This window comes from Pteronotus mesoamericanus, unplaced genomic scaffold (assembly GCF_021234165.1).
Source record: "Pteronotus mesoamericanus isolate MK-2021 breed Mesoamerican mustached bat unplaced genomic scaffold, CSHL_Meso_final scaffold_167, whole genome shotgun sequence".
In the NCBI taxonomy this organism is placed as follows: Eukaryota; Metazoa; Chordata; class Mammalia; order Chiroptera; family Mormoopidae; genus Pteronotus; species Pteronotus mesoamericanus.
Window position 1 is genome coordinate 27,080,587 of NW_026555308.1, and position 15,846 is coordinate 27,096,432.

Sequence of the window (15,846 nt, forward strand, 5' to 3'; positions counted from 1 at the left end):
TGGTTTATTGAAAAGCAAATGACTCTCTGTATGTGGTGTTTTCTCTCTTTATAACAAATAAGAGGTTGTTTAGCTTCAGCATGTATAGGGCTTGGGATGTTTAATCTCCACACTTAGCTTTGGCTGGATTTCAGTTTTGGGTCAGATAAAGCCTTGATTTTCATGACTTTTATGGTACTGAAAAACGGTGGGTACTACAGCCAGACAAGTTTCAGTTAGGTACAAAATTTGTCTACATTTGCCATTTTTAAATTATTAGTATTGAGTTTTTTTCCTGTAATTAAAAAAAGCAGTTTGCAGTTGAATTACAGAGGAATTGGCTCTCAGTTTTTACTGTCACCCACGATGAGTATGAACAAATTCTTCATAAGGTTGACATAATCTAAAATAATAAAAATAAGATAAAAGATATATAGAAATTAAGTCTTTTCCTATCACATTTTATATTCATTTTTCCTTGTATTTTACAACAAATGAATCTTTCCCTTTTTTTACATTATTCAGTTGAAGTTCTAAAAAAAATCTAAAATACAATATTCATAAAGTACTTAAAATTTATTAAATTTACTCACCTTAAACATTTACTACATTAATGCTAAGAAGAAAATGAGTTCTTTAAAAAAGACTATAATTGTAATTACATGGCAAAATATGAAATGACATAAAAGAAGCATTTCTCTATTCAGCCAACTTTTCCTTTGTGTCTAAGAGCAAATACACATAGCCATGTTTTATATTTAGTGTTAAAAATTAGACAATATTATCAGTCATTGCCCAAAATTGATTTCCATAGGAACAATTAAGTGATAGATAGAAAAATCCATTGCATTACTTCAGACCTCCCCATAACGAGTCCTCATAGTGCCAGTGCATTTGCCACATGGAGACCAACTCCGAGAATGGATGGCTTGACAAATTCATCCCCACCACTGGGAACATAGCATGGAGCTCACATCCTACCCAGAGTGAGGCCAATGCATGTCCTCACCCGCTTAAGGCCTCCCTCCAGATATCTACTCAGCCTGAGGTTAAAAACACATGGTTACAGAGCAGCAGAGATGGGCTAACCAAATTGTGGTGATGTGTGTCCACCATGATTCATACAGTTATAATGTGGGGTACTTGTGCTTGAGGTTTTCTGCCTCATAAGGTGTTGAATGCTCTGGAAAAAAAAAAAAACAGGCATAATTGATTTGTAAAGCTTAGTCAAATAGGTCCTTAAGACTTGATAAAGACTTGTCTTGGCCTTCCAGTCAAGATGGCGGCATAGGTAAACACAGCTTGTCTCTTCACACAATCATCTCAAAATTACAACTAAAATATAGAACAACCATCACTCAGAACCATCAGAGATCAAGTTGAATGAAAGTCTGACAACTACAGAATTAAAGAAACCACATCCATCCAGACTGGTAGGAGGGGCAGAGGTGTGAAACGGGCCGGGCACACCCACATGTGGTGGATAAAAATCTGGGAGGGATATAACAGTAGCAAGGAGTCCCAGCCCCAAAATAGGACCCCCAGCCCGGGGTTCCAGTACTGGGAAGATAAGCCCCTATAAATTCTGGCTGCAAAAGCCAGCGGGGATTGAGTCAATGGAAGAAGCTTCTGGAGTCTGAAAAAGTTCCCCTTAAGAAACTTACACATAGACTTATACAGGTTCACTCCCTCTGACCTCCAGCAGTGGGTAGCAGCTTGAAAGGCACCAGTGGCATACAGGGAGGAATTGGAGTGTCTGACATCAAGATGAGAGCTGGGGGACAGCTTTCTCCCAGACAGAAATGTGGGCAGAGGCCATTGTCCTATTTCTGAGCCCTCCCCCAACAGAGCCACAGAGCTGGCAGGCAGGTACCATATCTGAGACTCTATCAATCTGGCTAACACTGTTTTTCCTACCCTGCGAGTCCCCTGAGACTGTCTAACCCAACTTACAGGTCCACCCAAGCTATTGTCAGTGGCTTTTCCATATGAAGGACTGGTCTTACTTATGGTTCACAACACCCTAAATCCTCTCAAATAAGCAACAGCCTCCTTCAGTAAGCCCCAAGCCCCTGTACCTCTTGCTAAGTGGCCACAGGCCTTGCACTAGCAGCGGCCAGCTTAGATCCACAGCTTGGCTTCACCTGGGAATCTCCAAGCCAACCACAAATAGTAGTCATCTCACATTGCTTTATAAGCCCAAACAGGGTGACCCCAGGTAAAACACAGGTCGGGGCTGACCTTGGCCAGCATCACCTGTGAAACCCCAGAACCTATGCACCCAGTGGACAGCTACAGACCATGTTGGAGCACCGCCACCCTGCCCCTGCATAGCTGATCTTCCATGGAGGGCAGAGAGTGGTGGTCAGTGGTCATAGCCAGTCCTTACCCTTGACTGGCCTGGGTAAACCCCTCCCATTGACCTGCCAACAACAACCAAGGCTCAACTACAGGAGGAGGGTGTGCTCAGCCCACATGAAGGGTGCACCTTGAGTGCCCAGCTTGGGTCATAGAGGAGGCTCTGCCACTGGACCCTACAGGACATCTACTACATTAGTCCACCCTACCAAGACACAGAGTCAAAGCAGCTCTACCTAATACATGGAGACAAAGAACCATGGCCCACATGAAAGAACAGATCAAAAGCCCAGAAAAAGAACTAAACAAAATGGAGATAAGCAATCTATCAGGTGCAGAATTCAAAACACTGGTTGTAAGAATGCTCAAGAACTTAATGAGAACCTCAGCTGCATAAAAAGACCCAGGCAGAAATGAAGGATATACTAATGGAAATAAAGAACAATTTACAGGGAATCAACAGTACAGTTGATGGAATCAAGAATGAAATCAATGACTTGGAACACAAGGGAGCAAAAAACACCCAATCAGGACAAGAAGAAAAAAGAATTTAAAAAAATGAGGGTAGTGTAAGCAGCTTATGGGACAACTTCCAGAGGTCCAACGTTCACATCATTGGAAGGCCAGAAGAGAAGAGAAAGAACGAGAAATTGGAAGTCTATTTGAAGAAATAATGAAAGGAAACTTCCCTAACTTGGTGAAGGAAATAGATATGCAAGTCCAGAAAGCACAGAGAGTCCCAAACAAGATGGATGCAAAGAGGCCCACTCCAAGACACATCATAACTAAAATACCACAGGTTAAAGATAAAGAGAGAATCTTAAAAGCAGTTATTTGCCTGCAGGGGAGTTCCCATAAGACTGTCAGCTGATTTCTTTAAAGAAACTTCACAGGCTAGAAGGGATTGGTAAGGAATATTCAAAGTCATAAAAGCAGGGACCTCTAGCCAGAATGCTCTACTCAGCAAAGATATCATTTAGAACTGAAGGGCAGATAAAGAGCTTCCCAGACAAGAAAAAACTAAAGGAATTCATCACGAAACCATTATGTGAAATGTTAAAGGGATTTAAGAAAAAAGATCAGAACTATGAACAATAAAATGGCAATAAATACATATCTATCAACAATTGAATCTAAAAATCAAACTAAGCATACAAGAAGAACAGAGACAGGACCACGGATACAGAGAGCATTTTGATGGTTGCCAGATGGGAGGTGTATATGGGGGAATGGGTGAAGGGGTGAGGGGATTAATAAATACAAATAGGTAGTTACAGGATAGCCATGGGGATGTAAAGGACACAGAGGAAATGGAGTAGCCGAAGAACTTGTACACATAACCTGTGGACATGAACAGCGGTGTGGGGATTGCCTGAGGGAGTAGGGGGTGCTGAATGGGGGGGGGGGTAAAAGAGTAAACAACTAATAGTATAATCAATAAAAAAAAGACTTGTCTTACGATTTTATTCTAACATCCACCTAGAGAAAATTATCTTCATGTAGTTAAAATTAGAAATTATATAATTATAAAAATAAACTTCTGTTTGCATGTTTCGAGATCATAATGATACAAAAATTATTATGAACTATAAATAAAAATTAGGAACTATGTACATTGTTATTAAGTTTGACTTTTTTTTTTTTGGTACATTTTTTGACTATTCCCATGCATATTTCTTTTTTCATTTAGTTTTTACATGAAAGCATCCATGATGATGTTGTAAATAGACTTAAAAAGGCCTATGCACAGATCCGGGTCGGGAACCCATGGGACTGTGAGTATGTGGTTGTATCAGATGTGTTCCTTTTTGATAGCTGGTGTTACAAGTGTTTATGATCCTCCTTTTCCTGAGAGGAGCGAGGGCATAGAAAGCAGATAATAGGGCATTTAAGGTCACCTGTCTGCTTCTAGGTTAGGATCTTGAGTGCTTGATGTGGGGCGGGGGGGGGGCGGTGGTGAGCTTGGGCAACGGTGTTGAGATGGGACAAGTTTGATGAATTTTTCTCTCTTCACTTCAATTACCCTCGTCTAAGCCATCACTCTCCTGTCTCAAGGAAGGCTGCAAGAGTCACCAGACTGACTTTCCTACTTTCACTTCTGCCTTCTACAGTGACCAGAGTGATTTTTAAAAATGTAATTCGATTAGATCATTCAGTCTCCTACTTTAAATACTCCAGTGACTTTCTTTGCTTCTCAGCTAAAATCTAGATTTTTTTTACTCTCTCTTTAGCAGGCTCATAGTCTGTGTGATCTGACCTCTGTGCCTCCCCTCTTTACCCTCTGACTCCCTGCCTACCTTTGTCCCTGTGCTCCCTGAACTCCAGCTTTTCCAACTTTCTTTCATGTTCCAGGGTTCCCAGGCTCTGTCCCGCTGCTCTCCCTGCTAGACATGTTCCTCACCCAGCTCTTCCCACAACAGGCTTCCTGCTGCAAGGCGATCTCCTCCTTTAGCTCTTCCTCCTACCTCTTCCTGGGTTGCCTTCCTGCTCTGCTTCCTGGCAGCTGCAGCATCCGTCTTTCCCCTATAAGTTGCACAGCAGCTGCTGAGCCTGCAAAGTTCTTAGAGAGTGATCATGTTGCAATGAATAAACAGGTGCCGTGTTTTTAACGTGGTGCTCTGATTAATTGATCTAAACCAGGGTTGACAAATTTGGCCTGCCACTTGTTTCTGTACGACAGTTTATCAGGACATGGCCATACCTACTTGTTTCCCTATCTTTTGTGGCTGCTTTCACACCACAGTGGCCAAGTTGAGTAGTTGTGAGAGACCACATATGTCATGCAAAACATAACGCATTTACTGTCTGTCCCTTCACAGAAGGTTATAGATTCCTGTTCTAAACTGAAAGACTACATGAAGGGATTGGTCTGTTCATTGGGAAAGCTGTTATAATAAAATGATGCCATTTAGGGTAAAATGAGGAACATTCCTTTTTCTCTCCAGCTAATGTTCTCTATGGGCCACTCCACACCAAACAGGCAGTGAGCATGTTTCTTGGAGCAGTGGAGTCAGCAAAGAAAGAAGGAGGCACAGTGGTCTACGGTGGCAAGGTAATGACAATTCTGGGCACAGGCAGGGCTCCGGGCAACTTGGTAAAGGACCCCCAGTTGGTGTCTTTCTTCTCTCCTCCCTTTTGTAAGGGGGAAATAAGTGTTTTGAAGAATGACAGTGTAAACTGCATGGAAAACTTCTGGAGGGACACGCAAGAATTGCAGCCATGGTTGCCTTTGAATTGAGTCTGTAGGAATTTTTATGGAGGGGGAGACCTTTTCATGATACAATAGAAGACTTTGTATTCAAAGTAATTAGAATTCGTATGTAATGGTTGTTTTAACAGGTCAAGTAAGAGAGAATAAAAAAAAATACGCAACAAAACATTTTCACTTAACACAGATAACTACATTTGATTCTTTGGATGGAGTCAAAGCATTTTCTTCCTGTGTGGTAGGAATTTGTCTTCATCCTTGCGTAAGCTATACCAATAATTTATTATCTACAATTTAGTTTTAATTTCTTCAGAATTCATTGAGAACTGAGTTTCTTGTGAAGCTAAGAGAAGACTCCTCTCTAGTCATCTTAACCACTGACACACCCACATTTCATTGGACAGTGTGTGTATGAATATTTATGTATATATTTTTTACTTGAGTATTTTTCTGAAACATTCAACTTAATTTTTATGGAAATAGCCCCTTTTTCCTTTGTATAATATTTATGTAAGTTATGCAACACAGTATGGCATTACAATTACAAATACAGCTGCCATGCCCAGGATTTGAAGTAAAGACAGCTGACTTTCGGTAAATATGCAGCTCCGAGGGTGAGAGCAGACTCACATAGGCACACTGCAGGGTCGGCCGGCAGCCAGAGCAGCTGGCTCTGGCCATCAGTATGGTATGGAAGGAAAAGTAGGCATTAGTTAAGTGGACAGAAACTAGTGATTTGGTTACATGGAGGCTGGTTGGGAGTGTCTACACTATATCCTTTCGGAGCTTTTAATTTTTACATAATATATATCAGTTCACTACGGTTATAATAAAATATCATAGACGGCATGGCTAAAACAACAGAAGTGTAATATTTTTCTTAAAAGTTATGGGGGCTAAAAGTCTAAAAATCAAGGTGCTGGCAGGGTTGGTTTCTGGTGAAGCCTCTATTCCTGGCACAAAGTGTCCTCACATGGCTTTTCCTCCATGCATGAAGAGAGGATGTCTCTGGTATCTCTTCCTCTTACGAGGGCATCAGTTCTGTGCGATTAGGTCCCTACCCATGTGACCTCATTTAACTTCAATTAATTACCTCCTAAAGGCCCTGTCTCCAGATTCAGTCACTAGGGGAGTTAAGGTTTCCACATACTGAATTTGGGAGTGGTGGATACAATGTAGTTGATAAACACAGTGGGTATAGGTTACCTATTTTAAAGTTAATATAAATTTTACAATCATGACCTGTAACTTTTTTCACTGCTATTGGTTGTGACAAATGGCACAACTCTTCATCCTTGATCCCTATTTTTTCTCCTATTTTTCTCTGACCAAGTTAAAGCCAATAGGAGGCAGAAGAAGTTGATATTCATGATGGGAAGTCATGATGAGAAGAAATTTTGCAGAAATAATTCACCTAAAATGGTGTTTCTTTTTTTCTCAAAAGTGCAGGCAAAGACTGTGTCCTCTGACCACAAGTACTAGAAAACAAAATTCTTTCATTGTTTTTATTTCATTTCTCTACTGAAGGTTATGGAGCGCCCTGGAAATTACGTAGAACCGACAATTGTGACAGGTCTCGCCCACAACGCATCCATTGCACACACAGAGACTTTTGCTCCGATTCTTTATGTCTTTAAATTCACGGTAAAAATGGGTTCTCTCTCTCTTTTCTTTAGTCTCATGTTGAAACAAACCAGAAGACTAGGAGAAAAGGAAGGCGTATTAAATTTCACTCAATTCACCTTTAGGGAGGTTTTAGAAAGTTATTTTGATTAGTATAAATTTGAAAGTTATGGATAGAATATGATGGGATGAACACTTCAAACTACAGAGCATGTCAAGCTAGCTGCCTGAGACACCAGGGTGAGCAGGGAACCTATGTTGCAGTTTATGGAAAAGGTGGCCCTCATTTCCTGTATCACCTGGTTCTGAGCTGTTGTGTGCCAGACCACACAGAACTAGATGGTTTGATAGTGTGAGAGCTAAGTATTGGCAGACAAAATGGGAAGATAAAGGGCAACCTAAGGATCTACAGTTACAATCTGTATCAGAGGACAGACAGGCTGTGGAGGTTTTAACAGAGGAAGATGACTAGAGGGCCTCCTTCCCCAGTGTGGGACAGGCCCTCACCACCCCAGAAACTATTTAGAGGTTCAGTCAGGGTTTTGACTGTGCCATGATTAACAGTCAGAATCATGAGAGTCACACCTTGTTGTTACTACATGATTGTATTTTTTTAAAATCTTGCTTTAAATTGTGTATCATTGTTTCACATATTGGTGACTAGAGAGTATAATTTCATGTTTTGTAGTGTGTGTTGTGTGACTCTGAGCTCTTGAGCAAATGATTTAGCATCTCTGCGCCTGCTTTGCCGAAGCTGTAAATTGGGGATAATAGAAAACCTGTGCCACAGAGTGAGGATTAACTCACTAAATGCATGCTAAGGACTTTGGTCAGTGTACGTAACAAGAGCTCAAGAAATATTAGCTACTATATGTAATAGCTTGAATAGCAGAATGTACTGGAAGAATGGAAGGAAGATCTTCATTTCTTAAAGTACAAATAGTGAGAAAACCTCACAAAGGCACTGTATAAGTGAAACTGAATTAGATGTTGACCTTGTAGTTTCCTTTTTTTGCACTAAAATTATACTGGCACATCTCAAAATGAGTTTAATGTTAGTAAATTTGACCAGAACGCTGTATCATGTAACAGCTTCTAACATCTGTCCTTTTAGAATGAAGATGAAGTCTTTGCGTGGAATAATGAAGTAAAACAGGGACTTTCAAGTAGCATCTTTACCAAGGATTTGGGAAGAATCTTCCGCTGGCTTGGGTATAACTTTGTTTATTTTGAAAACCTATGTAAGTCTGATTTGTGTGGTGATGGACTTTAAAAAAAGAAAATGAAACCATCGTACGTGAAAATCATTTTTTGACATTAAGAGTCTTAGAGGCTTTTTTTGAATTTATTTGTTTTGTTTTTTACTTACCTATGCGTTGCTCTCACCATGCTTCCATTTTTGTGCACAGACCAAAAGGATCAGACTGTGGCATTGTAAACGTCAATATTCCAACGAGCGGGGCTGAGATCGGAGGTGCCTTTGGTATGTAGATGATCGTTTCTCCTTGTCCATGTTGGTCAGTGTATTAGACTGCTAGGGCTGCCATAACAAAATACCACAGGGCGGGTGGCTTATGGAACAGAAATTAATTTTCTCGCAGTTCTGGAGGCTGGAGGTCTAAGATCAAGGTGTTGGCAGGTTTGGTTTTTCCTGACGCCTCTCTTCCTGGCTTGCAGACAGCCACCTTCCTCCTGAGTCCTCACATGGCCTTTTTTCTGTACAGACATCATTGGCATCTCTTCCCTCTCATAGGGACACCAGTCCTGTTGTTGTCTGAAGGCCCTAACTTTATGACTTCATTTAACCATAATGACCTACTTAGGGACCCTGTTGCAAAGTACAGCTACATTCTGAGTGATTAGAGGTTAGGGCTTCAAAATATTCATGGAGTCGGGGCGGGGTCGTGGGGTGGATGGGTAGGAGGAGACAATTCCGTTCATAACAGGTAGCAAAGAAAAAGCAGTAGTAGCTGTTAGAAAAGTTTGACCAGGAAACTGAAATAATAGTCTTACCTGGTCTAACCTTGTTGACAAAGCTTATGCTCCATATTCAGAGTTCCTGCCAAGGTCCTTCATTTTATTCTCAGATGCAGGATCGCGCTGGAGCGGGGCCCTTACCTCAGATGTGTGGGCCCTGGAATGGTGGCATCTGTTTTCTGGGGAGAAGGTTCAAGACCCCAAAAAAGATTAAGAATCCTTGTTTTAAAACCAGAAAAGTTGACCCCCAAAATTCTGGTGTTTATTGGCAAAATGGGCATAGTAAATGTTAAACGTTATCTTTCATCTTAGATACAATACTAAGTTGTTTCTTTTCACTGAGCCCTGCTTCTATTTTGTCTGTATATGCTTTGAATTCTTAGTGCTTAAACTTAGTAAATTAAAAAAACCTCTTCCCAACAATCATTTATTGTTTTACTTATTAAAAATGATCCTACAATGTACAGATGATGTATTATAGAATTGTATACCTGAAACCTATATAATTTTATTAACCAATGTCGCCACAATAAATTCAGTTAAAAAATTGATCCAAAGTATAATAAAAACAGATTGCCTTTGAAAATATAAAGAAGCAAAACATTCATTAATACTTGTAAAAGTTTAAATAATTAAGGGCATTCTTTCATCTATTTTAGACTGAATGCTGTATTTACTATCCAATGTGCAGACTTTGACAAAAGGATTCTTTCAGTTCAGCCCTTCACCCTTGTCCTCCACTGTTTAGTGGCCTGAATGTGTCTGTCTGTCCTTCTGTGGCCTTTAATCACTGTGTCCAGCCCATGCCTTCTCTCTCCGGTTGACTCTTCCTCATATCAGTCCTCACAGTTAATTTTTTTTTAAAGCCTTATAATGGAAAAAGCAGTTCTCCCCATACTTCCTTCTTCCTCCTTCTTTCCCATAGATAACCACTCTGAGATTCTTACTAAGTGAAAAAAGTAAATTTACCTCTGAATTTACTTCAATTTTTCTAAATAGTGTGCTTTATTTTAACTGCACTCTCTCATAACTATAGACATCATGTATTGACCCTCTGCTATGCCAGATTAACCTCCTTAAGTTCTCTCTCTTTCCCGTTAAGTGATATGACATTATTGGGTGGGATGAGGTCCAGAGGAAACAAAGAACAAGCTTCTAAGAGTCTTCTCCATTGGAGTCATAAAGATGTGCTGGATTATCCCAGCAACAGATTGTGACGGCATGAGTAGTCCACCAGGAGAGCTCGTCAGAGACTCTGCACCCAAGGTGTTTACTGGGGGCTGGTCACTGAGGCATCCACAGCCTAGCAGAAGGAAAGCAGGTGTTTAATACAAACCGCATTGTTTGTACAAAACCGGTTCAGGCCCAGGGAGACACGTGATCATTTAGGGAACATTTTCTGTGGGTGCAGGGAACTGTGTAGCAGCTAAGTCCTGGATGCCAGCAGCACCTGGATGCCTGCTACACCTTTTCTGCAGTTTTGTAATAGTTTTTTCTCAGACTTTGGAAGCTAATTACTCATTTGTCTTCTGGTTTCTAGTATTGTGGTTGAACAGCCCAATCCACTTTGATTTCTTATCTTTTTTTCCCTGTTTCCAAAAAATATCGGTTCTACTACTTACTTGTATGTCTGATGTTCTGAAATTTCACAGGAATATGCCTCAATGGAGATCTTGATAAAAATATTTGTTGGACAATCAGGGCCCACGATTGGCCTTAGAATATCAAGACTCATCATTTTCAGTTCTGAGTTTGCTTTGGTAGCGTTTCTTTGACAATATTTTCCCTTTGACTTTCTCTATTTTAATTTCTGGAACTCCTATTATTTAAATGTTTTCTCTTGAAAAATCGATTGTCTGATTTTGTTATCTTTTCCGTCATTTAGTCTTTTTGTTTTTTATATGGAAAATCTCAAATTTTTCTTCCGATCCTTCTAATCCTTCTACTCTTAATTAAAAACATCACCAAGACTTACTTCTTGTGCTTTGATGGCACACTTTTAAATAGTATCCTTTTCTTGTTTCATGGAATCATTATCTTATAACCTCTCTAAGGACATTAATTTGACATTTAAAATGTCTTATTATAAAAGCAGTTTATCTATATTGTACAAAATTACATACAGAGAAGGATAAATGAGAAAATAAAAACACATTTCCATTGTCCAGAGGTTCTATAATGTTAACACCTTGATCTAACAGTGAGGAGTTTTTTTTGAAGTTTTCTTTTGCTACCTGACACATTTCTGTTTCCTCTTAATTCCTTTCATTTTCCCTCCAATTTTCATGTGTATTTTGGCCTCTATCTTTTACTTATTTGTTCGCAGAGGAAAATGTGAGCTAAATGTAAAGGAAAGGAACTGCTCGGGTACCCCTGGTCTCCTTTTGGTATCTTCATTTCAGTGATACTGAGTCGGGGCCAACGCAGCAGGGCAGAGCCCAAGAGGCGGGGTGTGAGCTGCTTTTGTGTTTCTCTAGGAGGAGAAAAGCATACTGGCGGCGGCAGGGAGTCCGGCAGCGACGCCTGGAAGCAGTACATGCGGAGGTCTACGTGGTAAGGAAAGGCTTTGGGAAGACGGATTCGGGCTTAAAGCTATTGCAGCAGGCTTTTGCACTCTTGTCCTTTCTGCTCTGTTTTTATGCGTTTCCATTTAATTTTATTTTTCTAATGTTCCAGGCTCTCCCCTCCCAGAGCCTGTTTTGTACTGGCCTTTTTCTGCCCCTTCTTATCAAGCTTCAGCTAGTGCCTACCGCCATGCTGTGAAACCATCTTGGGGGTGGTTTCTATCTAGAGACAGCGTAGGAACAGGACACTTGGGAGACCAGCAGGAGAAAGTGGAAGGGGCTGTCCTTTGTGAGTTTCCTCCTGGGGTGCGGCTGCCACCCTTGCGGACTGTGGGAGCGGCAGGAGATGGAGCTGGGCAGGGTCCTGGGGGCCTGGCTAGCAAGCTGGGGGTAACCAGCCCTCAGGACAGTGAGCATGACCCTTGAAAGTTGGATTTGCTTATTCACCCAGCACATGGGTCGTTGGTGAAGGAGCGGGCTTCTAGGAGATTTTGACTAGGAGTTGAATTTACTTGCATTCTGTTTCTCCTCCCCCTTGGGTAGAAATCGCTTTACACATGTGCAGTGAAACTGTGTCTGGGTCAGGCCCACGTGGTGTTATGTTGTAGAAAGGGCACAGGATGAAGGACCAAGGACAATTGTCCTCGTCCCATTTACTCCTTCTTACTAGCTCTGTGACCTCAGGCGAGTTTCTCAACCTTGGCTCTGTTGTAGTCTTAGCAACTCCAAATCCGCCCGAAGTTTCTGAGGTGCTGTTGGCTGTGGCTTGCTAAATGTCCAGCATGCACAGTCTTTGTCTGGTTTTCATTCTTTGAAGTCATTTATGTTCCTTTTACTTTTCTTGAGCCCTTTAGATCCAGAGTGGAAAACAATTAGCTCTGGCCTTTGGGAACATGCTTAATGGGACACTTTTCCTCTTAAGAGAAAAATGAGACCATATCAGATAACTGACTAGTAGGGAAGCTTTTATTTTCTAAGTTGTTATGGTTATTTTTTTTTTTTTATCAAAATGTTATCTGTGTTTTTCTACTAATTCAGTACAAGTTATATCAAGAGATATAAAGAAGATTGTTACAGCCCCCATATTCTTGTACCCTGATAATGTGGATAACATGTATGCTATGTTTCTTTCCAGACTTTTGTGTTTTTCTCTCCTTCTTAAATCTTTTATAAAACTGGATTCATATTAATATTGTTTTGTATCCTATTTTCTTTCCTCACCAAGCCTCTAATTTGGACATTTCACCTTGTTAATATATGTAGATCTGCTATACTTCACTGCATAAAAATATTCTGTATTATGTATGTACTATCCTTCATTTAATTTTGTTTGTTTATTTTTTCTCCCTAGTACCATCAACTACAGTAAGGACCTTCCTCTGGCCCAAGGAATCAAGTTTCAGTAAAGGTGCTTTAAATTGATTACTTCAGGTCTTTTAGGTATTCTTGCATCTCCTTCTTCTGAAGAAGACATAGAAAATTAAGATTTTCCCTGAATAAATGCATCATTTTGACTATGACAGTGGCTGATCCTTTTTGCCCCTGAGGTCTGGACTAAATCATGAGACTCATTTCTTAAAAGTAAAAATTGTCATGGCACAGCCATATTTAGTAGAAGATAGAAAAATGGATTTTTATGTTACTAGTAGTTACTAATTTTTTAAAAGTTTGATTATTTTATAATTTAGAAAAAATAGTACATGCCATGCTAGGAATTTGGAAAAACACAGAACCTAACACAGAAGAAAATAGAAGTCTTCTCAGTAGATGCAGGAACATCTCCTGAGGAAGTAAAGAATTCCCGGGTGAGTGCTGATTCACACTGCCCTCTTCTAGCCTGTATTGGGAAGGGCGTAGTTGACAGGGAGTATACTCCTTACACGTAGGAGGCCATATGGCACACTGTCTGTGGAATGACTTGCTCTGTAAAATACGACTAAGGTATTCATCACCATTACGACTTCTCTTGCTTAAGATGGCTTGTGTAACTGCAGAAGAAATTTGTGGGGAGGACATATATGTCACTCCTGCCCTAGCACCTGCACCTGCCATGGATGCTGCCTGTGTAGATTTCTATAGAAAGTGTCTCTGGATTCCTCATGCAGCCTTAGGCCATTTTCCTTTAGCCAGTAGTCTTCTGCAGGTGCCCTTGGGTTGGTTCTTGGGGAATATCCACAGCGTGTGGCAGCACGTGTCAGAGCGAACTCAGCAAAGGTCACTTTCTCTTTGCTGAGAGTCTGTTTCTTTCTGCAGAGCTGCCCAGCAGCCTTTGGAGTGGTTCAGCCCAGGGCCCCTGGGGAGCTCGGACTGGCTCATGTAGCTCTCCTCTTCCTGGCAGTCCGTGCTCCCCTAGTGGGTAGCAGCTACCACCCCCCGGACCCCTGCCAGATTGGACTGGGGCAGAAGCTTTGAAGATGACATTTGTAGGTGACCTGATGCATCTGGATCTATGGAGATTTTCACAACTGGCAGAGGTCGGGGTTGTTGTGACAGAGAAGCAAGCAAATGAAAAAAAAACTAAGCAATTATCAATTTATCAGAGAAGGAAAGGTTCTGTGTTCCATGGCGCAGTGTGACTAGTGTTCACCTAGGTGTGTTAGTTGTCAGCCTTGAATATTAATCGGGCCAAACGCTGATGAGTGACCCTTTGAGAGCACGTTGGCAGGAAGAAGTCAGGGGTGAGAAGGGTAGGTTAGAAAGATAACAATTCTTTATGTTCTGTAGTGGGAAATCAGTAATACCTAAAATTGAAATAGCAACATGGGCTTATAAAGATAGGCAAATTCTGAATCATTGCTTCAGGGGAGGGCTAGCGGGCTGGGGCATGGAGACAGGGCATGTTGCTACTTTTCATAATGAGTCTTGTGGAGGTATTTGAGTTTTAAATGAAGAAACTATAATTTTGGTTAAAAATCGAAATCAATGAAAAAGAAAACGACGTTGGAAAATCCAGACGCCCCTTCCTCCGTCCCAGTCCGCAGGGCACAGACATGCGCGCTGGGGACTCTTATAAAATGTCTCATAAAGTGATCCTAGTGAAAGCCACATTTGCTTGCATTTTTTAAAAGTTCAAAATAGACTAGGTTATCTTGTATGAATACATATATACTTTTTAATATAAGTGGTTGCTTAAGAAAGTCATGCAAATGGGCATTTACTCTAAAAATTTTACTATGGTTTTTCTTTTTAGATCACAATGTTAAGTATTCTAGCCCTGTCTTATTTGGTGACTATAATACTGCCTGAAGAAAGTAAAACATTATTTAAAACATTTTAGGAACCATGTTAATAGGCTGTTTTTGTTTTGTGAAATCTGCAAGATTATTTTTGATTGAAGTATTTTTAAATCCTGTTTTTCCCCCAGCATATTATTTTTAAACAAGTGTTCCAAAACACAAGTTATATCAGCGATTGTTTCCATTTAAAATTTTTTCATTTATAATTTCTCTGCAGTTAGGTATTTAAAAGGAGGCTCTGTCCTCCTGTGTACCTGCTAAAGCCACGACGTTGTTTCTCATGCGGATAATCCCCCATACACTGGGAAGAGGGGTGTACGCTGATTCTGAAAGCTTTGTTTGAAACTAATTCTTAACTTTTATACACATTCTTAGCAACAACAAGAATATTTTTTGTCATAATGTTTATTAAAAAATTTTGCCTTTGACTTGTCTCCTTTTGTTCTTTACTTTTTTGGCCTCACAAATGGAAGTTGCTCATTCGTATTTTCAACCACAAAAGTTAAAATGCGTATGTGTTTTTCCTGGCCGTGTTTTCTGAGCTGCTGGGAGTCCCGTACTGCTGCTTACTAGTTACACTGCGCCCCTGTTGACTGACCTGCTCTCCCTGCCCGCGTCTGGTACTGTCGCCATGCCGCCGGTCCCCAGCCCACGCTGCGGACGTGAGGACTGCTTAGCGGGCCGACTTCTACCACGGTGGTGAACCCTGAGTGTTTTAGGATCTTGCTGTATGAGTCCAGTCCCTGGAGAGGGCATCCGATCGGCTGATTCTAGGATCCTAACTCTTGTGGTTCAGTAGGAAGAGGGTGGAAGACTCGGTCATTTTGGCTTCTGTCTGGGGAGGGAGGCACTGCTGATGAAGACATCACACAATGGCGATAAGGCAGTTTTGTCAAAGCCA

At 40.9% G+C, this 15,846-nt stretch overlaps 1 protein-coding gene across 1 annotated transcript in view; it reads left to right on the forward strand.

Annotated features, from left to right (window-relative positions):
- Nucleotides 1-13,226, forward strand: part of ALDH7A1 (aldehyde dehydrogenase 7 family member A1) — a 43,283-nt gene extending 30,057 nt beyond the window's left edge. Inside the window, exons 12-18 of the mRNA XM_054589884.1 lie at nucleotides 4,028-4,112; nucleotides 5,283-5,389; nucleotides 7,073-7,189; nucleotides 8,283-8,380; nucleotides 8,578-8,651; nucleotides 11,623-11,698; nucleotides 13,061-13,226. Of these exons, the coding sequence (XP_054445859.1) occupies nucleotides 4,028-4,112; nucleotides 5,283-5,389; nucleotides 7,073-7,189; nucleotides 8,283-8,380; nucleotides 8,578-8,651; nucleotides 11,623-11,698; nucleotides 13,061-13,115 (612 nt within the window). The 3' untranslated portion in view covers nucleotides 13,116-13,226. The remainder of the gene's footprint in view (nucleotides 1-4,027; nucleotides 4,113-5,282; nucleotides 5,390-7,072; nucleotides 7,190-8,282; nucleotides 8,381-8,577; nucleotides 8,652-11,622; nucleotides 11,699-13,060) is intronic.
- The last annotated feature ends 2,620 nt before the right edge of the window (nucleotides 13,227-15,846 follow it).